Raw genomic sequence first — 21,972 nt, forward strand, 5'->3', positions numbered from 1 at the left:
TGACTGATAACGCACATGGACACAGTACCCCTCCCAATATCTCTCTCTCTCTCTCACTCTCTCTCTCTGACTCGCAGCCATTCAGAGCCAAACTAATAAAATGCTGACCTCACAAACTCGCCAGGAGTATCCCTGCCTCAGCATAGCCTAGGAAAGAGGGGTGGTGGGGGTGTGTGTAGGGGGGCTGGAACAGAAAACGAGAAAAAAGAAGCGTCTCTGGTACCAGCAGGCAGCCTTGCCTTGTTGAGGGCCCCCGAGAGCAGACGCTGTTTAGAGGTAGGTGGGCGGTAGTTTTACAGCACTTCCTGAGTAAACAAGTGTGAGTTTTGCTAAATCTTGTGGCTGTGTGGGCACGCAGGTACATGCCTGTGCTCCTTGCTTCCCTCCCGAACGGGCTTGATTTGAAAACGGAGAAGGATTTTGGTGAACTTCTGCCCGCAGTGGATATGCAGCGTTCTTGATGCTGAGTGAAAGCAGGAAAGTGGCCTCTCAACCTGTAAAACTGATGACTTAAATGCTGTGGGGAAGGATCTGCTGTTCTGTTCTTTGAGCCGGTTTGCTGATTTTATTGGCGATGGATAAAGTGCTTTCATTACCGGGGCAACCTCTGGGCATGCAAACCAGGTGTAATATACAGTGGGGTTTGAAATTATAGGGGTACTCATGTTCCGTGGGTCCCAGAAAAGCCCTTTTCATTAGTTTGTTTCTGATCTAGATCTAAACTCTGATCTAGAATCGCTAGCTGGATATATATGGGCGGTTCCGTTCTCGGACTGGCCGAAGGGTCCTGTTTTTTTCAGGTCTCGGTAGTTAACAGGTGCTGCCTGACCCCGAGCTAGCCTAGAGAGATCTCTCCAGGGACACGTTTGCTCATCTTTAACGCCTCCCAAGAGATTCGAGCTCCCCAAGTGGGACGGCCCTGCTGTAAATAGCGTCAAGTGACCCCGCTGGAAGAACGGGTGTCGTGTTGCTCTGGAGAGGTACCGGTTTGCACACCAAGCACAAGGACAGCCTGGGCCCTTTCACTAGATTGCACGTGTACCAGTACATGTACTGAGGTGGCCAACCCTGGTTCTGAAAGGCCCCCCATCCAGCAGGTCTCGCCTCTTAAGTCAGCAGTTTGTAATTATCAGCCTGGGGGTTCTCAAAACTGGTTGTGGGATAACCACACACCTGTTTGTTTTTTTCCCGCCTGGGCACTCATAATAAAGACCTTAACAGACCTAGTAATATAGCTTTCATTTAAACTCTTAGGTTTGCTGTCACTAAACGTGTGAGATATTAAATCTTTGAATAGAAAAAAAGAACTTGACAGGTTCTAGTCATGCAATCTGTTGAGGTTAAGAACTTGGCAGTAATGAAGTCCAGCAGGTGTAGGGGGTCTTTTAGACAGGGACTGGGAATGCCCTCACTAAGGAATAATTTAATTTACAACCACTTGTACTGGGGGGTTCGTTAGACTCTAGTATTTCAGACATCATGTGAAATGATAAAACAATTTGCCACCTTGTCCTGACTGCACCGTTCTTGTTGAGTCATGGGTTGATACTGTGTGTTATGTGTTTTTGAGAGAATGAACTTGTTAAGGTCTCTCTATTTCACACTTGAAACACTGGAAGACTGGAGAAGTTGCTGAATTGGTCCAGTTTACCCTTTAACGAGCTGACTGCGCTCATTAACAGCCGAGTGGGAATGAAAACCCGGAGATGCCATCTGACCCTGCAGGATCAGGAGTGGCCAGTCCCTAAGAACATGGTGAAGCAAATCGGGGTCCCACTTCAGACGCGATCTCAAGGAGATGACCTTGGCAGAAGCTGCAGACATTTTTCCGGCGTGGATCCTCTTGTAGTTTTCTTTTGGAGGGTTTTTCGGCAACGAAAGCGACCAGTCGCTCTGGAGCCAGTGGGATGTGACTTGACGGGTTCTGCCTTTCCCGTGGCATTTCCTGGGTTGTGGTTAAAAGCCGTGGGGATCCAGAGGGGTCTGACGCTTGTGGCGGGAGAGGGAGAGGAAAGAGAAATTGGACAGATAGTGGGAAAGCGTGACCAAGTGAGGCTCTTGCAAAGTGGCCTGCCCTCCGGCCGCCCTGCGCCGGATCTGTGTGCAGCGGAGGAGCAGAGATGGTGGGAATGGATGTGCACAAGCAGAGGGGGACTCCACTCCAGGGTCCTGCAAGGAAGAGTGTGGGTGCGTGGGGTGGGGGTCTTGTTTTCAGAGTATTTCTGAGTCTCTGCCCCAGCTGCAGCAGTGGGGTGTTATGGGGGTGGCGGCTGCTTATGAAAAGGGCTGGAAATAGTCTGTGGGAGCCAGCTGGCACAGGAGGAGACTGACACACCGGGCAGGCCTCCCCTGCCCTCTCATACCCCTGCTCTTGTTCTGTGGTATTGTGCTCGCTCCCAGTGGCTTTTCCCGGAATCTCTGGAGCGTTCCCGAGATTGTATACGCTCAGCAGTGTCAGAGGGGTTAAAGCACATCCATACTGTAAAACTGTATTGGGCAACTGCCATTAGGAATGGATTTTCTTGGGGCACTCATGTCTTCACCACAGAGCAATTAATTAATAGATTACTACAGAAAATATTTTGCACCGGACAGGTTCAAGGGAAATGCTGATTTTGTTAATGGAGATGATAACAGAAAGTGAATGTCACCATTTAAACAATAAAATAAATTAGTGTTATGGCTGTCTTAAATGCTTAAATGAAGAGGGTTTCATCTTTTCTTGATTCTTTGGTATCGGCCCCTTTGGGAGTTGTGGGTCTTGTTAGGCCCAATGTTAAGTGTGTCGGTGTGTCCTATAACTCCGTGTCGGAGAGCAGGGCTCCGGTGTGTCCAGTAGCCCGGTGTCGGAGAGCAGGGCTCCGGTGTGTCCAGGAGCCCGGTGTCGGAGAGCGGGGCTCCGGTGTGTCCAGGAGCCCGGTGTCGGAGAGCGGGGCTCCGGTGTGTCCAGGAGCCCGGTGTCGGAGAGCAGGGCTCCGGTGTGTCCAGGAGCCCGGTGTCGGAGAGCGGGGCTCCGGTGTGTCCAGGAGCCCGGTGTCGGAGAGCGGGGCTCCGGTGTGTCCAGGAGCCCAGTCCCCTGCTTGGGAGCTTGTCTTCCTGAATCTCTGGCCCGCCTGTTCCTTGTCTGTGACATTGGCATTGCACGTTATGCGCAGGCTGTGTTGATCCCTCTTTGATACACAAATGGAGTGCGATTCTGCTCTCTCAGATCTTGGGCCAACTTGGTTCACTCCCCAAAAACCCCTGTCCATTCATCCTAATGAGAACTCTCAATCCCCACCCCTCAGACTGCAGCTTTCCATCTCAGACCTGTTAAGTTTCGTCTTTGCTGCTGTGCTTTGACTGTTGTACCAGTATTAGTAAGCGCTCTAAGAAAGAGAACTATAGAGCTCAGTTTCACTTCAGTTTGCAGTCAGAACTATTTGCTTCATTGCTTGTATGCAGGGGGGTTGAGAGTAATTGTATCGCTCCTCATCTGGAAAAACAAAATCACCACATCAGGGTACAAGAATTCTTTTGGCTGAAAAAGGAAGATTGCAAGTGGACTCGGTTCAAGTTTTCTTTACCCCAAAGGAGTTCTTCGAGATGCACAGTGAGCCCAGAGGACATCAGTGGATACACAGGCTTAGTGCATGGAGAGCTGCACTGTAAGGACAGTTATACAAAGAGAGGTGGGGCTGTGGTGCAAACTGCCCGGTCATGTTGTCGAAACAGATCCCTGGTGAAGCTAGATCCCCGGATCAATTGATTGGATCTACATTGTGAGATAATGTACAGTGTAAAGGCAATAACATAAAAAGAACTAGCCTGCAGTTGTCTTGCTGTCTGATGGTAGTCAATGTTCCTTTTAAGGGTCACCCTCTGACACACCCCCTTTCTCAAAAAGAGATGTAGTCACTCAAGCACAAAGCTCCCACCCATCTTCCACACACCCACCGAACAATGCTGATCTCACGCTCTCTGCTTGTCTTAAAGGCCATCTTGTCCTCCCACCCGTGAGAGGGTGTCTGTCTGATGCCCTGTCCCGCTGTGCCCAGGCCCGGCTTGTTGTCTGCGTGGTGCTCCGCTCCCCTTGGCGCTGTCGGCTGGGCGGTCCCAGCCCAGGGGAGGGGCAGCTGCCTTGTGCGGGGCCGTGATAAATGAGGGAGAGCTGCTCTCCCCTCTGCCTCCCTTCCTTTTCGTCTGTAACCCTATACCCCAGCCCCGCTGTCCTGAGTCTAAGAATAGAGGCCCTGCTCCCTCACTCTCGCAGCTCTCCTCCTGCTCTCTGCAGCCCACAGCACGGGGCTGCTCTCGCGTCCCCTCCGCCTCTCCGTCGGGCCCTGCGTGTGGAGGCGGCAGCCCGCCGAGGTCCTGGCGACAGGCACAGCAGCGCAGGTTGGCAGCAGTAGGTGCGTTCGTGCAGCTTAGTGTTCAGTTGTTGAGCGCCGGTGTGTTCAGTGAGCTTGGTGTCCACGAGCTCGGCGGGAAGATGCTGTGCTGCAGTGTGTTCAGTAGCCGAGGGTCAGGGTGTTGAGCTGCAGGGTGCAGGGGAGTTCAGTGCCGGGGTGCAGTGTGTTGGGGAGTTCAGCGTTGGGGTACTAGGAGGCAGTGTTGGGGTGCAGCGTGTTGGGGAGCTCAGTGTCAAGGTGTTCGTCGGCAGTGTGTTGGGGAGCTCGGTGCCGGGGTGCAGTGTGTAGGGGTGCAGTTGTTCAGAAGGCCCAAGCCTTGTTCTGAAACAAGGTGCCTCTCTTCTACCCTGCAGACAGTGGCCTCTTGCCCAGGAAGGTGCGGTGTGCCAGAGCGAGCCTGATCCCAGCCCGCCGCCAGGATGTCCTCCAAGAGCAAGGAGAACTACCGCGACATCGATGAGGATGCCATCCTCAAGGGCCTCAGTGCCGAGGAACTGGAGCAGCTGGAGTGTGAGCTGCAAGAGATGGACCCTGAGGTGAGAATCCCATCAAACCCATCAACTCCTGCGGCTGTATCACCCTGCAACTCCCAGCTGGCAGCCCGCTGAAGCTCAGCAGGTGTCAGCCTGGCCAACATCTGGACGGGAGACCTCTTGGGAAGGTTGCTGCTGGAAGAGGTGTTAGTGGTGACCAGTAGGAGGCGCTCACCCTGCAGTCTGGTTGGGTCCTAATGCCCCAATATAGTGATGGGGGCACTATATTATAAAAAAGGTGCCGGCCTTCAGATGAAGAGTAAAACCAAGGTCCTGACTTTCTCTGGTCATTAAAAATCCCAGGGAGTTTCTCAAAAGGCTTAGGAGTGTTACCCCAGTGTCCTGGCCAAATTTCCCCCTGGCCTTTACCAGTCATGGCCTCTTGATAATGCCCATCTCTGAACTGGCTTCATCACTCTGTTCTCCTCCCCACTGACAGCAGGATGTGTGGGATGCGGATTGACACTTTGGCTGCCGTAGCATTATCCAGGTGGGGGTTACACATTGGTGGTGCCAGTGGGATTCCACATTATGTTCTGAGTTGGAGTGTCCAGAAAAGAGCTATATAAGGATAATTATTATTGTTCTTATCAATAGATGATCACTCAGTTAGGACACTTGATCTTGATACCCTGCAAGCCAAAAGCTCTGTTCCATCTTACTCCAAGAGCGCTGCTGAGAAATCCCTGGATTTGTGCAGATCTCCAGCGTTTTGTAAGACACTCCCTGTTTTTCTCCTTTCCAAAGAACGCCATGTTGCCGGCGGGCATGCGCCAGCGCGACCAGACCAAGAAAAGCCCCACGGGGCCCTTCAACCGTGATGCCCTGCTGGAGCACCTGGAGAAGCAGGCCCTGGAGCTGGCCGACCGCGAGGACCTGGTGCCTTTCACCGGAGAGAAGAAAGGTGCGTCTCCCGCCGACTCCCCCCCTGCAGCACCGTGCGCAACGGGCCGGCCTGCCCTCCCAGACTGTCTCTCCTGGATGCCACGCGGGTAGCGGTTTGTTAGTTGTACCTAGCCTGTATGCGGTTGGCCCAGTGCACACAAGAGCCCGCCCCTGTGATTGCAGACGCAGGCTGTGATTGGCTACCGTACCACTTCGGCACCAAAACGGGTTATTAAGATCCGGGAACCGCTCTGCGGACTCTGCAGAACTGGGTGGACGGTGATGCATGCAGGCCTTCCTCTCGGCTACACCTCTGTCTCGCCCACAAGGCCTCCTGTCCCCGTCGATGCAATGATGTGTCGAAAGAGTCTTGTTTCCTTTCCTGGAAATTTCGGATTGCCAGTATTTTTAGGCTGCTGGGATTCCAGAGGTTTATTTCCTTGTGCAAGCAGGAGAACCATGGTGACGCTGTAGTATTACAGCACTAGGTTTTCTGGGTTTGATTACTGGCTGAGACTCCTGTCTGTGTGGAGTTTGGATGTTGCCCCAAAGGTTTCACGGGCCTTGGTCATGTCAGTCTTTTCCCCAAGACATGCATGCTGGGTTTCTTAGACTGCTTTAAATTGTCCTCCCTACCTCTCATAGTTTATTCTAATAATAACAGTACACCCCCCTAATGCCCGTTTTATTACTCTGCCCATGAGTGGAGAATCTTTGGCATTACTGGCTATGAGGCAGCATGATTTGAGATTTTGGTGCTGATTATTTTATTTCCCCAACTTATCATCCCTGATGAGAGAGGAATCATTTCTGTGCGATGCAGACAGAGAGGCACGTTATTCCACAAAGCCGGGTGCGACAGTTTTATTTTCTGGGTTTTGATCCAGGCAGCATTGTATCATTTTAAAGCTTTCTCCATTTGACTCTGCAGTTCAGTTCCTCGTGTATGCTAACTGGGCTGTGCGGACTTACGCTGACTTCAATCTGCAGGACCAAGATCGGTCTTGTTTCATCACTGCAGGCTGAACCTAGATGGTCGCTCTTTGTGCAGAAGTGTTGCTCTCATTAAAATGGGGTCTATATTTAGGCCTTTTATTTATGTGTGTGTGTGGGAGGTTGTCGTGATAATTGGAATACCATGGTGATTTTATTTCTTGAGAGCGGGTCTGAAATTTGTCAGCTCAGTGAGTTTTGGCACCCCACAACCCCCCCCCCCCACCCACAGGCAATTATAGATTCCCTCCCACCTTCCCTGATTTTCATCTCCGTGCCTCACTCCACACATGAGCTCAGCTGTAATTAGGAAAAGATGTTTGGCACTCTGCTCTGCTCTCCTGCGAGGGATTCGGTGTTAGTTACCAGGATCGTGGAGCGTTACTTGGTAATCGGTAGAATCAAGTAGAAAAATGATCTGGAACAAACAATTTGCCTGAAGTCTCCTGATCCACAGATTGGAAACACAGCACCTTCCTCTGTGATGATCGGTGGAAAAAAACTGTTTCCTGCTGCTGAGCATAAACTAATTATTGTTTATCAAGGGGGCAGATGCTCAGATTACGTAGGAGTTATATTTCAGCTTCTTTTGGTGCACAAAATCCTACTGATGCAGCAGAAAAGTATTGTGTGCGACATTGCTTTAGTCACTTAGGTCACAGACCCCTGCAGTGAGCTTGGGATGGCTGGCGAAACGAAGGGGGCTTTCGGGGATTGATTTCCTGCCGAGTCCCCTTGCTGCCGGGCCTGAATCCGAAATGTCTGCCTTGACTCCCCAGGGAAGCCCTTCATTCCCAAGCAGTCGAAGAGAGAGATCCCGCGGGAGGAGCAGATCACCCTGGAGCCGGAGCTGGAGGAGGCCCTGGCCAACGCCACCGACGCCGAGATGTGCGACATCGCAGGTGGGCAGGGGGGGCGCGGGGCTATGCTTCGGCGGATGGAGTCAGAAAATATACTGTATACCCCCATGACATCTCTGCTGTGCATATTAAATCCTTTTTTACTCTGGTGTATTGGCAAACCATAAATAACACCATTGAAGCACAGGTTCAAAAGCTTGCTGTGACATTAGTTGACCTGTTCTTGAACCCGGGACCACTTCAAAGGCGTAACAGGGCAGCCCACAGGGTCCATTGGCTAGAAATGACTTGAAGAATTCAACCCAAACCCTTGAGATTTCACTTGGAAATATGTGCGGCACAATGCAGCAGCACGTTGTCTTGGAAAACTGAACTGACGCCTGATGTTCGGAATGATTCATGCCCGCTGGGATATCAGGATGTCGGCTCCCATGTTGTTCCTACACGTGAGCTTGTGCAGTTCTCTCCATATGGATTTTGTACATTGACAGAATTGCGTTATTTGTTACCAGTATCTTTTTTACTTAATGTATTGCTTTAAAATGCCTGCTTCCTTTCAGAAGAGTTTTTGTGGGTTTGAGAATAGTAATAATTCCTTACACTTGTATAGTGCCTTTCTGGAAACTCCATTCAAAGCACTTGACATGTAGTGGGGACTCCCCTTCACCACCACCAGTGCGTAGCCCCGCCAGTATGATCTAACGACAGCCAGAGTGCAGCAGTACTCTCCCCACACACCAGCTCTCAGTGGGGACCCCTGGCCGCTTCGGGGGGTCTCCAATTCCCACAGCTCAGCAGCTAGCTGAGCGCACCTGGCGCCCAGCCGAGGGGCTGCGCCTGCTGGGAGAGGAGGGGGCGCTGGGGGATCCACTTACACCCCACAAGCCCTCAGAAGTGGGCAGGTGGGCTTTTTTTAAATGGTCTGTCTCCGAACCCGCTCCTCCTCCTTCCCTTTTTCCCCCCATCTGTCTTTCTCGGATCTGACCCACCTGCATGCTCAGGAGCGCCCCCCTCTGCACGCAGCTGTTCACAGATAATTTGATGAAGAGGAAAAAAAAACAAGTTCATGAAAGGAGCAAAGCTGTGTCCAGTCCCATAGCGGCCAAGTGTAAGACGCAAAGTGAGAAGGGTCTCCTTCAGGTGCTCAATTTCCTCTCTCTCTCCTTCGCTACATCCTCCCCTCCCCTGTTTTTCTCTCGCTCTCTCCTGTGTCGGCTGCCTTTGCACCACCAGCCCCTCCTCTCTCCTGACAAGCACCCATTGGGAACCCCAGTTTTGGCCAAAGACTTCAGCAGAGAACCCCAGGGGTATTGCAGTTTTGTAGGCGCCCCTTAAGATTACTGAGAAACGCGCTATCGATCCATGAAGCCATTCAGAGCTCAGCTGGAACAAAAAGCACATGGCACTTTGTCAGCTCTCCAGGTCTCCTGATACAAGACTGTGCAAAGGCTAATTGATCCTGAATGGCCTGTTTTTGGCAGCAAGGAATGTATTGGGATAGCATTAGTGCCCAGTGGCTCCAGATGATAATGGATGCAAGATTGAATTTGCAGGAAATCAAAGTAATATGATGGGTGTTAGTGCGGCGTGTTTGTTTGGTTGGAGATTTTAAGAACAGGATTGTGTGCCAATTAAGGACTTTGCATTCTTTCTCTGATGGCATGCTTAGACATGCAGTGAAATCACTGCTGAACTGCAAGTGCATCAAAGTGTGTTTGTGGTTTCTGAAATACTCAGTGATGCCTGGTGCAATCCGGTCTGCTCACAAAGAAGAATTCTTCCAAACCCGGGGGAAAGGAAAGCACATTGTCTGCTGCAGATTGATTGAGAAAACCCACGTGCATCTGAAGAAAATGCGAATTCACGGTTTTTGGCTTGTGATTTCTATGCTTCCTGGACAGATGTGCTCTGTTTCGGTATCTGTCAGAGCAGGGGTGTCCAGTTCTGGTCCTGGAAGGCATGTCAGTATATCTGTAGGTTTTCAAGGTCTCAGTAACCTGACAGTAACCTGGTTTAGCTGGTTAAGAGGGCAGTTGGACTGAAAACCTGTGGACACATCTGCCCTCTGGGAGCAAGCCTGGACATTCCTGTTGAAGATCAATGGAAAATACTGTGGCCTCAGCACTCCCCTTTTGAAGTTCACAATGTCATTTAAGAGCATTTTGACATGTGATAGTGGCTTGGCCTGGAGAGTGTGTGTGACTGTGTGGTGTGTGTGGCCATCTGTAAAACTGTTTCATCCTTGGATATAATAGAGGATAAGACATTGCAAACGAGCAATTTGAGAAACTGTTGATTGTAAAGCCTGGTGTTTCTCAACTTCCTGCAATCTAAAAAGTCATTGTCACAAGGGGTTAAAAGTTAAAAGTCCAGAAAGTGTGCACTGGAGTGTACAAGGTGTGGGTTTCATGATCAGCGTGGCCATGCGGTTAGTGCAGATCAGAGCCTTTCTCTGAACACAACAGGAACAAAAAAATAAGAAGAATTTTTAAAGCACCTATCCAAACCCAAGGATTTTCTATGCAGTGATAAAAGAAAAAGACAAAGAATGTACAATAATAAGTATAAGAAAGAGAAAAAAAATTAAACTACACGTGTACAAAACATACAGGTCCTTAGTTAAGAGGTAGGGCAATCGGACATAGGCCCTGGTGAAAATTTGCAATGTAAGGAGAAATCCCTCTCCCACACTACTAATCCTGGTGTTTGATCCTCGTTCCATTGATGCGTAGCCAGCTGCTGCTCATTTTAGGTCGATAAACACGGCGGTCTGCTTTCCGTTCTCGCCCAAGTCAGTCAAGACCGCTCAAGTGCGTTCAGTGTTTTTTTTTTAAAAAAACTGCAAAGCCCGGAACTGCATAGCTCGTGGCGGGTGTAGCTGGGTCAGAACCACGCACGGCTCAGCCAGAAAAAGCAATGAGGTCATTCGGGGGAATTTGGGAAGGATTCCAACTGGCTGGTGTTTCGCGATCATCTGGGTCCACAAAGGTGTGAAAGAGCTTGCGGTCAGTCTGTATTGCTGCTTTATTAATTCTGGGTTCAGGCTGGAGCTGCATTTAGTGATTTGAGCGATGCATGGAGGGGTAGCTGTGATAGTGGTTGAGGTAAGAACCCAGTTTACCTGCAGGAGGTTCCTGGTTCTGCTACCCATTACGGGTCTTCCTTGTGCTCCTGTCCCGTGGATGAGATACCAAACCGCGGATGTGCTGTCAGTCACTCAGGGGGCAGTGGCTGGTGGTGGTTTCCTATATTTATGTTGGTATTCCCCAATAAGTGTCTTTTGGAGGAGAGTATTTGACAAATGGTCCACTGATTTTTTATTCCAGTACACCAGCAGCTCCGTGATCGGTCCGTGTCCTGACAGGACTGTAGGATTCAGGATTAGTCAGTGAAGGGCCCCGCATGTCGTTATGGCTTCGGGCTGGAGTCCGTCCCAGGACAGCCTCGGGGCCTCATTAGGCAGGGCGATCCCTTTGTCTTGATTGTGTTTTGGCTCGAGTGACAGCGTAAGCTGGCAGGGGGGAACAAAGAAGTTGTTTGGCTCGGCCGCGTCAGAAAACTCAGTGTTTCTTTCCACGCATCTGTGAATATGGGAGATTCTAAAGAGATGTTTTGTATGGAGCAAGGTGCACTGTCACACTGACCGGCCTTGAACAGCCAGGCGATTGTCAACACCTCTCCTTCAGTCTGTCTCAGTTTCTCTCCTTGTGTGTCTCTCTCTCCCTGTCTTGCCTGGTTGGAGCGGTTGTTGTGATGCAGTCAGAGGGTCTCCCATTCCTGTCTGCCAAAGTCTAGCCTAATAAGCACTGCTGCCCCCTGCTGCTGGGAAGAGATCATTACGCTGCAAAACAGTCAGATTTATTTTGTGACCCCCTACAAACATCATAAACAACGAAGCCCACCACATTCGTTGGTGCTACATTTATGGCTCTGGAAGTTGCGTCTGAGCTGCTTTTGTTGCCCAGATATAGCGCCTGGAGAGAGCTATGACCCTGGAGAGGCAGTGGGACTGCAGTGTGAAACAGTGCTGTGGCGTTTCGCTCTGTGCTGCTGAGCCACAGACGGAGCCCACTGCACTGCTTGTTCTTAACGTAACGAGCGCTCAGCTTCTGTAATTCCAAAATGGCACTGTGGTACTCCTGGCAGGTTAGTCTGGAAAGCTGAGCATGTGAAGGCCTGGGTGTCGATACAAGCCGGCACGTTTACGGTATTTTACATAGTCGGGGTCTTGCGTGACCCGGGCAGGGGGGTTTGCTGGAGATGGCCGTCCCCGCAGTGAGCTCATGAAGCGGTATTCCTTGTCTCCCTGTGTTTATCCAGCTATCCTGGGAATGTACACCCTGATGAGCAACAAGCAGTACTACGACGCTCTCTGTTGCGGAAACATCGTCAACACGGAAGGAATCAACAGTGAGTCCTCTGTTAACCCCGAAGCCCTCCTGGTCCTGGAACACTGACTGACAGACAGGACAATGAACTAGAGAAGAGCCCAGTCCAAATCAGACACAAACATAATTACCCTGGTTTTCCAGGACCAGGGTATTTGATTAACTCTGACTTTGTCATTTTATTTTATCATATATACAGTAAAACTACCGGTAAGAAACAAACAGTGTCCAGAGCAGAGAGGCAGGAAGGCCCTTCTCGAGGCTGAGGGAGAGGAAGTTAGGTGGGGAGCTTACACTTGTCGCACAGTTTTGTTGTCAATAGGCTTGAGAGCATTGTGCAAGACCCAAAACGCTCCCCACCCCCCAGTGCACCGCAGAGCAGAACCAGGCACTTCCTCGGTTTGTTCTTCACCACGTGTCTGTGACCGCAGGCGTGGTGAAACCCGACAAGTACAAGACGTACCCCGACGAGCCCCCAAACCCCACCAACGTGGAGGAGACCCTCAGGAAGATCAAGAGCAACGACCAGAGCCTGACGGACGTCAACCTCAACAACATCAAGGTGGGGGCCGCGGTGCTCCGGGTGTCGGGGAGGCGGGATTTTGGGGGCGAAGTGAAGCTTCTTGTCTTTACGGATCGTCGTAGAGCACTATGACCGGTCAGCCAGCAGGTCTTGCTCATGTCCTGCTCTGACTCCTTGCGTTTTCCCAGTGGTGCAGATTGGGATTACAGGATAGGATGTAGAAAAATCTGTGCCAAGGTTTTCTTAAGGAACTGGGGCACGTGTTACTGTATGTTATTATTGTGTATAAACACATTATGTGTTTTGGGTTGCCACAATGGGCTTGGCCTGAGGAGAGAACATTGCTTTGTGGATGCTGTGAGGTCTGCAGATTTAACAGTGCGCATGTGCAGAATTGGGCAGAAAAAATTGGGCAGATCAGCGATAAGAGATTAGGAGTTTTTTTTTTTTATTATTCCGTGATTTCAAATTTCAGTAAGTAAGGAAGGAAACTGTTGTGTGCAGGATATCCCCATCCCCACGCTGAAGGAGATCTTCGAAGGCATGAAGACGAACACCTCGGTCAGGAGCCTGAGCATTGCGGCCACGCGCAGCAACGACCCGGTGGCCTTTGTGAGTAGACGAGAGTCCCCATGGCCATCAACACAGATTGCAACAAGGAAAGTGGAAGAAACACATGTAGCATTTTATCTTCACTGTCTGTCTAGGCAGGGACACACACAAGGCTCGTGTCAGGCGTGAAATGTTCAGAAGCAGACGCTACCTTGCAGCTCGTAATCCGCGGAACAGATCACAGTGCTCTGCGGTGGGGGAGGGAGATGGACTTCTCTGTGTTCAGTCTGTGTACTGGAAGCGTTGCAGAATTTCTGTTGCTGTGCCTGATCAGTGCGTGCGTGTGTGTGTGTGCGTGCAGGCTGCTGCCGAGATGCTGAAAGTGAACAAGAGCCTGCAGAGTCTTAATATCGAGTCGAACTTCATCACGGGGGAGGGCATGATGGCCGTCATGAAGGCCATGCGAGAGAACAGCACGCTGACGGAGATCAAGATCGACAACCAGGTCTGAGCCACCGCCTTCACGGTGTGAGAAAACTGAGTGGCGTTCTTGATGCCTGAAGGACAGGGGTTGGTTACTCATCATAATAGTAATTCCTTACACTAATGTAGCGCTTTTCTGGACACTCCACTCAAAACACTTTACAGGTCATGGGGACCCCCTCCACCACCACTAGCGTGCAGCCCCACCTGGATGATGCACCAGTCCGCTCAACACACACCAGCTCTCAGTGGGGAGGAGAGCAGAGTGGTGAAGCCAGTTCAGAGACGGGGATTAGGAGGCCCTGACTGGTAAAGGCCCTGGGGGAAATTTGGCCAGGACACTGGAGTAACACCCCTACTCTTTTTGAGAAACACCCTGGGGTTTTTAATGACCACAGAAAGTCAGGACCTCGGTTTTAAGTCTCCTCTGAAGGATGACAACTTTTTTACAGTATAGTGTCCCGGTCACTATACTGGGGCATTAGGACCCACACAGACCTCAGGGTGAGCGACCCCTACTGTTCCTACTAACACCTCTTCCACCAGCAAACCTTAGCTTTCCCAGGAGACTCCTATCCAGGTACTGACCAGGCTCACACCTGCAGAGCTTACTCTTATCTGTAAGATGCATGTAACCCCACACATTTAATAACTGCTGAGCACTCCATTGTTAAGCCTTATAAGGTCCACCACATTCCCTATGGTCTATACTGATATCCTGTGTCATTCCTTTGCTTTATTGCATTCTGGGAAACAACGTTGAATTAAAACTAAAAAAAAAATCAATCAGGAGCCTAGAGATCGCTCAGTGGGGTGTAGCATGGATGCTGTCACTCTTAGGGCCCTGTGTGCTAAGGAAGTGTTTGGCATTATTGTTCAAAGTTCCAGGATGTTGTGTCCGGCTGGCTTGATTAGATTAATGTGAGCTGTTTGTTCCCAGCGCTTAGACATGTTGGAGTTGTAGCCATTGTGTTTTGTAAGTGAAATAAAATCCCAGACTTTTGACTACAAACAATAATGCACGTATTCCAGTGAAGCTACTTCTTAAATCTGTGAAGACTGCGGTTATCTAATGAAGGGGGGCAGGAATGAAAACCAGCAGGTGTGGGGGTCACCAGGGCCAGGACTGGGTATTCTGAACAACAGTGCTGTTGCTGACCCGACCCGGCCTGACCTCTGACCCCGCGGGCCTGCCCTTTCCAATGCAGAGGCACTCCCTTGGGGACTCGGTGGAGATGGAGATTGCCGCCATGCTGGAGAGCAACCCCTCCATCGTGAAGATCGGGTACCACTTCACCCAGCAGGGGCCCCGCGCCCGCGCCGCCATCGCCATCACCAAGAACAACGACTTCCGTGCGTACTGAGATGCGCCCAGGGGGGTGGGGGGGTTGACACCAGCCCCAGCCTCGGCCTTCTCATCGCGCCTTCTCTTTTTCTCGTTGCAGTCCGCCAGCAGAGAGTCAGATGAGAGCGCCCCGGAGAGGGTGAAGGACAGGGGGCGCCGCTCGTTCAGGGACTGTGATGTCACCCCCGGGCCTTCCCATAACCCCCCTCTCGCCCCGGGACTTCCCGCTGCGAAGATCCAGGAGCGGATCGTGTGCCCCCCAGCGGTCTGTGATGTACTAGCGCCCCCCTCTTCACTGTCTTCTTCCGCTTTCTTTTCCTTTGCTGAGGAATTCAATTCCCAAATATCGCGGTCGCTTCCCTAGAGGCCTTCGTCTTCCTTCCCGTTTCTGGTTTCGGCCCGCTCTGCGTCCCTCTGTGGAAATCCTTAGACGTCCCGGCTGATGCTGACATCGGCATGCCGTGATCCGAGCTCGGACTCCTCGATGCCCCGCGGGCTGGCGAAGAGCTGAAGTTCAGGCCGTGATTGATGGATCCAATTAGGTCAGTAAGAGCTCAGGAAGAAAAGCAGGAAAGCCCTGCGGCTCTCCAGGTCCAGGAAGGAGGATCATGGTCCTAGAAACGTCGCCTTTCGGAGGATCGGATGCCGAAAGGCATATCTGTGGCTCCCAGTAGGAGAGTCCACCGGACAGCTTCACAGGACGAACGGGATGAGGTCCCTCGGAATTGGGCACTTCCATGGAACGTCAGCCAAGAAAAGTCCGCCTCTGCTAGCCTTCCAGCTCGTTTAGGGTTTGAGGACGTTGAGGAAGCTGGGGCAAAACAGCTTTTACAAACACTGGCAGGAGTCGAAGGGAAGGTTCAGGCCGCAAGCTGCTTTCTGCGGTAAGCTGTCCTGCAGAATCCCTGGTGCAGTATGGGAGTTTTGAGAGTTGCCAATCACAGCACAGCCAAACTGGGGGATAAGAGAAGGCACTGGAGAACTCCCCGGATCTGCTCTAAGGAGGTGTGGCAGTGATCCCCACGATGGCCACAGAGCTCACTAATCAATCGAGACTTGTGTTTAAATATCTTCATCTCTTATGTTGTATAGAAATGCAAGCAGCGAATCTTTAAGTGAGAAACCGTGTGAACTTTGGCTTGTTCTTACTTCATTGCCCTGGTGTCGCGGACAGCAGAGCCTACGTCATTCACCAGAGATGCCATCATTCCAGCAGAAGGCAGTGGCGCAGGCCTGACAAAACGAAGCCTTAGCAAAAGAAAATGAATTAACGGAGAAGCAGCTTTTTGCAGCGCGTTTGACGCAATTTACCAAGCCTCCCGTGACGCAGGCAGCCCTTAACAAAAGCAAGTTTCAAGTTGTTTGACTTTAAGTACGCAATAAGTGTAAATAGTATGAATAAAACTCAATTTAAATTCTTCCACTTGTCTGTAACTTCCTGCTTGTCTAAACTGTGCACGACAGGCTTGCGCATCGAGGGGAATAGATCCGTCTTTTCCTTCTCCCAGAGAGAGTGTGTGTGTGTGTGTGTGTGTGTGTGTGTGTGTGTGGGCTCACTCCTGTAGTCAGTGCCAGCTGCACGCTGGGGAACAGGCGCTCATGGGGCTTCGGCAGGTGACTGCGCACGTGGCACAATTCCAGCAGATTTCTTTTCTGTCCAAGTTTAGAACAGAAGGAAAGGTCTCACACAAGGGGGCTAGATCCCCCAGCTCTCGGGATCCAAGGATTATGTGTCCGAGCCGTTCCTTGAAAGAAGCCGGCTTGCTCGGGGAGGTCTGAGGACTGCAGGGTGGCCCCGGCTCTGTGGGGGTCCTGCCCTGTGCAAGATCTGATTTCTCAGATTAGTTCGCCGAAATGAGTTCAGTTTCTGTTTACTCACACAGGTTTCCTCTTCAGCTGTTTGTGACTTAGGAGACCTAGAACGCCTGTTATGGTGCATCTCCTGAGGAGCAGCCTTTCAGGGGCAGAGGGAAAAACAAGAGGGCGAAAGGCAGCGAGGCTTAGGCCCAGCATGCTCCCCCTGAATGTGATGCAGGTAAGGGGCTGGGCAGGGTGCTCTGCAGTGTGGACGGAGTTTAGGGGCCTGTGCAAGTGGCAGGTGGCTTTTATGTCATTTCTGCACGGGGTGATTCAGCCCATGCAGGAATGGTGTTGGGGTCTGTTCTCCACCTGTGTTATTTATACCTTCAGAGCCGGGTGGCAGGGTGACTGTATCCCGCCGGGATTGGGTTACAGAGTGCTCAAAATACATGCAGTTTTTAAGGGGAGCTGGGAAGTGTGTGTGTGGGGGGGGGGTGAGTTTGAGACCAGTCACAGAGGCTGATTTACGTCGCTGAACTCGGCGACAGCTGCTGCACTCTTAGGATTCTGCTGCTCCGAGAAAGTCCCCAGATGCCTCTGACAGCCGACTCCACTTTCCTTTAATCCACCAAGGCCAGAAGTGAGACCGGGGCCTGAATTAGGAGAAGACTCGCTGGCAGGGGGTTGTGTTTGGTTGCGGGGAGGGGCTATGCTATAGGAGCTGGCCTCCTGGATCGGTCTTGGGAAGGGGAGTTGCGCTGTGATGCTGTGCTCAAACCTTTTTAGGTTTCGGACCCCCGAAGCTTTCCCAGCTGTGACAGTTTTGTCAGCGGGGAAGCCTGTGTTCGGAAGCCATCCCCCCCCCATACGAGGAGCAAAGACCAACTAGAGCTACTCCCCTTTCCCTGAGCACACTAAGACTGGTTCTTGACCCCTGACCTCGGAGATGCCCCCCCCAGCCGCTCGCCTGATGTGCACGGATATGGACAACACATGGCAATAGACTAAGATGAAAATTCACATGGGATGAATTAAGATTTGAGTAGTGGGATTGTGAATACGGGTACATGTTTGAGCCAAAAGGATTATCCTGGGATTATCTGGGCAGGATGCAGGAACTGGATCTCTTTAGTCTGGGCTCAACGTGTTCCTCAGCTCGGGCAGAAACGCACAGCTGCTTTGATGGAGACGAGCAGCTCCTCTCAGTCCTGCTGCTGCTGCTGCTCTGGCATGTTGATGCAGAAGCAGAGGTCAGTTTTCAAGAGCCCAACGTTTGAACAGCGGGTTATTTATATTCACGAGATGCATTTGTGAACCTTCAGGTGGCTACACATCACAGCATTTGAATTTCTCTTACAACAGCATCAGCAGTTATGCATCAGTGGGGGGGGGGAAACAGCTTCTCTTTCTGATTTTAATAGGCATAAGTTACAAAATGACAAAAAAGATTGACACAACATCTTAAGTTCTCCCCAGAGAGCGTGTGAGAGATCTGACCATTAAAAGGTCTTCAATCACTTCTTTATAATTACATTTTGTCCTCCACCTACAGCAGTTCATTCTTTTGCTGTTCAAAAATGGCGTCGCTGTACAAATGTTCTCTGAAACAGTTCAAATGCTCTTCCTGTTCTGGGACAGGTGGAGTCAGGAGGGGGAGAGGGTGGGGGGCTGGTCCTCGTCGGAGTCGAATTCCACGTTCTCATCCTTCAACCAGTTTCCACTTCGGTCCTGCAGCCACCCGGAGCTGCAAGGAAGGACAGAGGAAGGAGAGGCAGGCTGACACCTGGTGGGGAAACGGAGAACTGCAGCTTTCGGGGTCATTCACAGCAATGGCGTTAGATGCGTTAAGTAAGTTACGAAGACGGCAGGCATTCGGGGGTCGCTGTACCAGTGGGAGGATCTTCTCCAGCCCCATTGCCTTGCCATCTGCTTTGACGTTTCCCCCCTCGCTCTTCTTTTGCAGGATGAGTAAGTCAGTGTCTGGGAAATGATACCAGCCAAGGGCCCGGAAAATAGGGCGGATGCCTTTTCTAGGCCACCTCTTGTAGGTTCGCACAAGTGGAAGGTTACCTTTTCAGCCTGAGGTAGTGCTCCATCTCTTGGCGCCTCTGTGCTGCCCCGGGATCTGGCTCGGAAGCTGCCGCAGGCCGGGACTTCTTTCTCGTGCTCTCCTTCGCTCGCTCGGGGACGCCCTCTCTCGGGATCTCTGGGGAAGGTAAGAGAGCAGGGAGTTACAGCAGGGCCCTGTAATAGTGTGTAATAGCGTGAAGCAGGGCCGAACACAATAAGATTTCAAATTAGGCTTTGTATTTGCCTTATGATGTAAACTTATCTTTCAGGTCTTAGAAGGCCATGAGAGTAGCCATAAACTATATCCGGTGCCTTACAGAGATGTGCTATCATAGGAACACAGACAGGAAACGCATATGCTGCATTTAAAACTGCCATTCCTTCAGGTGAATATGTTTACGAGCTATGCACATGATTTAGCACCTAGTGCACTCTTGCTATGGTGTCCAGGAAGTGAGGTCACTGGTGTGGTGTCAGCCGTTGATGTCCCCCCTGACTGAGCTTGCAACATTTGGTTCCTGGGAACAGGGGTCCTGCTGGGTGAGGGACAGCTGGAGCTTGATTCAGACCTGCTGCTGTAAGAAAAACACACATTTCTCTCTGAGCTGTTTGGCAAGAGCTCAAATGAAAGCCAAGGAGAAGCCTAGTATTTTTGCAATGCATTTTAATGTATACTTCATACTTCAAATGAAAACCCTTCCACAGCAGGGCAGACAGGGCTCCAAGCTTTCTGACCATTTTATTGTTGAAGGTTTTTACAGACAATACCAGTTACCTTCTCTTCTGGTGGCAGCTGTTGTAGGGGGTGGACTTCAGCAAGGCGTGATGGGTAATCTTGCGTGTCTGGGCCAGCAGAGGGGCTGGACCAACTGTCTCCTTCAGGGCAACGACAGGGCAAGAGGAGAAGAGAAACGTAAACTCATCGTCCTCCAGAGTCAACGTACCTGCTCAGGCATGGAGCTTCGTACGCCTGACAGCTGCACAAGCTTGCTCAGGCGAAGGGGCTTGGACTGGTCCTGGAGTCAAGTCCCCAGCTAAGGGAAGAGGACCGACATTTCAGTCGCGGAAATCTCGTAGTTGTGAACAATCAGCCTGGGGCACTTGCAGTATAAAACACTTTTAGGGTTCTGTGACTCTCTATAGCAGCCAGCCAGGGCCTTCCCTTACTGTGCCCCAGAGCTCTGGAGCTCCTTCCCCAAGCATCCCAGAGTCCTCTTCCCCGAGCACTTCCAAATCCAGACTCAAAATCTTCTTCCCCGGAAAGCTGATTGTTTTCTATTTAATCGGCATCCGTGTCTGCTCCTTGCACCTTCTCCTGCTAATCCCTTGTGCTTCTTCTTGTTACTTCTGTAATCTCCTGTCTTTTACTGCTCCCTTTTGTTTGAACTCTTCTTTTCCTGTAAGGAGTTCTGAGCAGCCGACTTTTAAATGCGCTCTATAAAACAGTGTTTATCATGATGATAATAAGTAGCAGAAAATGACATATGAATAGGATTCTGGTTGTTCTTCTATCCTACAGCTTCAGTTAAAGGGGGACTAAGGATATGTGAGACTTCCAGGTGGTCGTCTGATTACACAGCAGCTTGAGCTCACCTGCCTGCCCGCTTCCTCCTGGCGCACGTAGGCCAGGTGGCGTCGCTTCTCGATCTCGTTCTGCAGCTCCCGCTTCTTCCTGTAGGACCACTGGAGCCCTGCCGAGACACGGGGCAGGAGACGCGTCCCTCAGAGCGCCTGGGCCACAGGACCCCCCTGCGCTCGGGGGGAGGAGCCCCCCGCAATTTAAGATCTTCAATAAGGCTTCTTGACTTGAAATGGGGGTGGAGGGGGTCACGGCTCACCAGGGTTTTCCCAGGCGACCTCATCAGCACTCGGTCGCTGGAATAATAATAATAATAATAATAATAATAGTCCTGGCGCTTCTATAGCGCTTTTCTGGACACTCCACTCAAAGCGCTGTACAGATAATGGGGATCCCCTCCACCACCAGCAGTGTGCAGCCCCACCTGGATGATGCGCCAGTCCTCTCCCCACACACCAGCTCTCAGTGGGGAGGAGAGCTGAGTGATGAAGCCAGTTCAGAGAGGGAGGTCATGAGGGTTAAAGGCCAGGGGGGAAATTTGGCCAGGACACCAGGATTAACATCCCTAGTCTTCTAGAGAAACGATCTCTCCCGGGTCAGCTCCCAGACTGGAGTGCAGTCCTGCATGTGGCCGGTACCCGGTCTGGAACAGGCGGGACCTACCCTCCAGGTGTCTCTTCCCTTTCCTGTGGACGGCCAGCATGTCCACGGTGTCGAACACGGGCCGGGACGAGCACACTAAACAGGCGTACCTGTGGAGGAGAGCACAGGGGCGGAGAGGGAGGGCGCCTAGAGGCTAGATTCCCGATCCCATACTGCCTTGAAGGGAGAGATAAAGGAGTCTTCATCTGCAGTGTATCATAATCCTAACAATAAATGCATTCATTCTTTGGGGGGCGGGGGTCTAAGGTAATTGCAAGCATCAATTTGATGCCACAGCCCAGAAGTTTCAGATGGCTTTATACCCAGTGTGGAGAACACATCCTACATCGACTTGGACACATTTTAGGCTGAGCCGTGGGGGGGTAATTTGCTTAGGGCGGCGCTATGCAAAGGTGGGATTACCTTCCGTTCTTCATCAGGACGGCCTCGTCCTCGGGAATGAAGTTGGACAGGAGATCAGCGACGCGTCGTTTCTGCCAGTGAGAAGAGAGGCTCAATGGGAATGAACCAGCCTGCCTAATTGAAAGGGCCTTTCAGATGAATCCCTGAATTACACATCTCTTCATCAAGACGCAAAAGCAGGCAAAGACACTCTGGGCACAAAGTTAAGATCCCCTTTAGAGCTACTTTTCGGAGAGAAATAGCTAGCTTCGTTCAGCTGCACCTTTACTATGTTTGCATCGGCCTTTTCGAAAGCACAAGTAGAAAACACTGGAAATATTAAATAACAAAACATACCTTGAGGACATTCAGTTGACTAGCGTCATCCCCTTCCCTTTTAAAAGACATTATTACAAGAACACCAGAAAAGTACTCAGCCTTGCTTTTCGTTCATCGGACAAACATCACTTCCGCCAGCTGAATGATGGGAGTTGTAGTTTTTCAAGTGTTAATGGCTATCGAGTGG

The 21,972-nt window shown here is 51.1% G+C and overlaps 2 protein-coding genes across 5 annotated transcripts; one reads left to right on the forward strand and one right to left on the reverse strand.

The window, feature by feature from the left end:
• The first annotated feature begins 119 nt into the window (after nt 1-119).
• tmod4 (tropomodulin 4 (muscle)) lies at nt 120-16,372 on the forward strand. Of its 3 annotated transcripts, none has more exons than XM_088621569.1 (10): nt 120-276; nt 4,745-4,927; nt 5,672-5,828; nt 7,582-7,704; nt 11,983-12,072; nt 12,482-12,612; nt 13,078-13,185; nt 13,487-13,630; nt 14,817-14,961; nt 15,054-16,372. In XM_088621569.1, exons 2-10 carry the CDS (start codon nt 4,811-4,813, stop codon nt 15,074-15,076), a joined length of 1,038 nt encoding a protein of 345 aa, XP_088477695.1. In that variant the 5' UTR covers nt 120-276; nt 4,745-4,810; the 3' UTR covers nt 15,077-16,372. The 3 variants fall into 3 exon arrangements, with proteins under 3 accessions (XP_088477695.1, XP_088477696.1, XP_088477697.1); XM_088621570.1 differs by lacking the exon at nt 120-276 and adding an exon at nt 4,238-4,391; XM_088621571.1 differs by lacking the exon at nt 120-276 and adding an exon at nt 4,239-4,377.
• Nucleotides 16,373-18,153: 1,781 nt separating this feature from the next.
• On the reverse strand, nt 18,154-21,943 carry scnm1 (sodium channel modifier 1). Of its 2 annotated transcripts, none has more exons than XM_088621573.1 (8): nt 21,804-21,943; nt 21,468-21,538; nt 21,066-21,154; nt 20,417-20,514; nt 19,599-19,699; nt 19,247-19,395; nt 18,824-18,959; nt 18,154-18,497 (listed from the first exon to the last, which is right to left on the reverse strand). In XM_088621573.1, exons 1-8 carry the CDS (start codon nt 21,852-21,854, stop codon nt 18,398-18,400), a joined length of 795 nt encoding a protein of 264 aa, XP_088477699.1. In that variant the 5' UTR covers nt 21,855-21,943; the 3' UTR covers nt 18,154-18,397. The 2 variants fall into 2 exon arrangements, with proteins under 2 accessions (XP_088477699.1, XP_088477698.1); XM_088621572.1 differs by having other exon boundaries at nt 19,247-19,398.
• Nucleotides 21,944-21,972: the final 29 nt, after the last annotated feature.

This window comes from Lepisosteus platostomus, chromosome 26 (assembly GCF_059453375.1).
Source record: "Lepisosteus platostomus isolate fLepPlt1 chromosome 26, fLepPlt1.hap1, whole genome shotgun sequence".
Lineage (NCBI taxonomy): Eukaryota > Metazoa > Chordata > Actinopteri > Semionotiformes > Lepisosteidae > Lepisosteus > Lepisosteus platostomus.

What these genes read in the sequence shown, in the direction of transcription:
- scnm1 (XM_088621572.1), bottom strand. Translation starts at nt 21,854, where the DNA reads ATGTCTTTTAAAAGGGAAGGGGATGACGCTAGTCAACTGAATGTCCTC. An exon ending in GTCCTGATGAAGAACGGAAG is followed by an intron (nt 21,155 to 21,467) that starts GTAATCCCACCT and finishes TCTCCTCCACAG; the next exon opens with GTACGCCTGTTTAGTGTGCT. An exon ending in CACTACCTCAGGCTGAAAAG is followed by an intron (nt 18,498 to 18,823) that starts GTAACCTTCCAC and finishes CCTTCCTTGCAG; the next exon opens with CTCCGGGTGGCTGCAGGACC.
- tmod4 (XM_088621569.1), top strand. Translation starts at nt 4,811, where the DNA reads ATGTCCTCCAAGAGCAAGGAGAACTACCGCGACATCGATGAGGATGCC. An exon ending in TGCAAGAGATGGACCCTGAG is followed by an intron (nt 4,928 to 5,671) that starts GTGAGAATCCCA and finishes TCCTTTCCAAAG; the next exon opens with AACGCCATGTTGCCGGCGGG. An exon ending in CACCAAGAACAACGACTTCC is followed by an intron (nt 14,962 to 15,053) that starts GTGCGTACTGAG and finishes TTCTCGTTGCAG; the next exon opens with TCCGCCAGCAGAGAGTCAGA.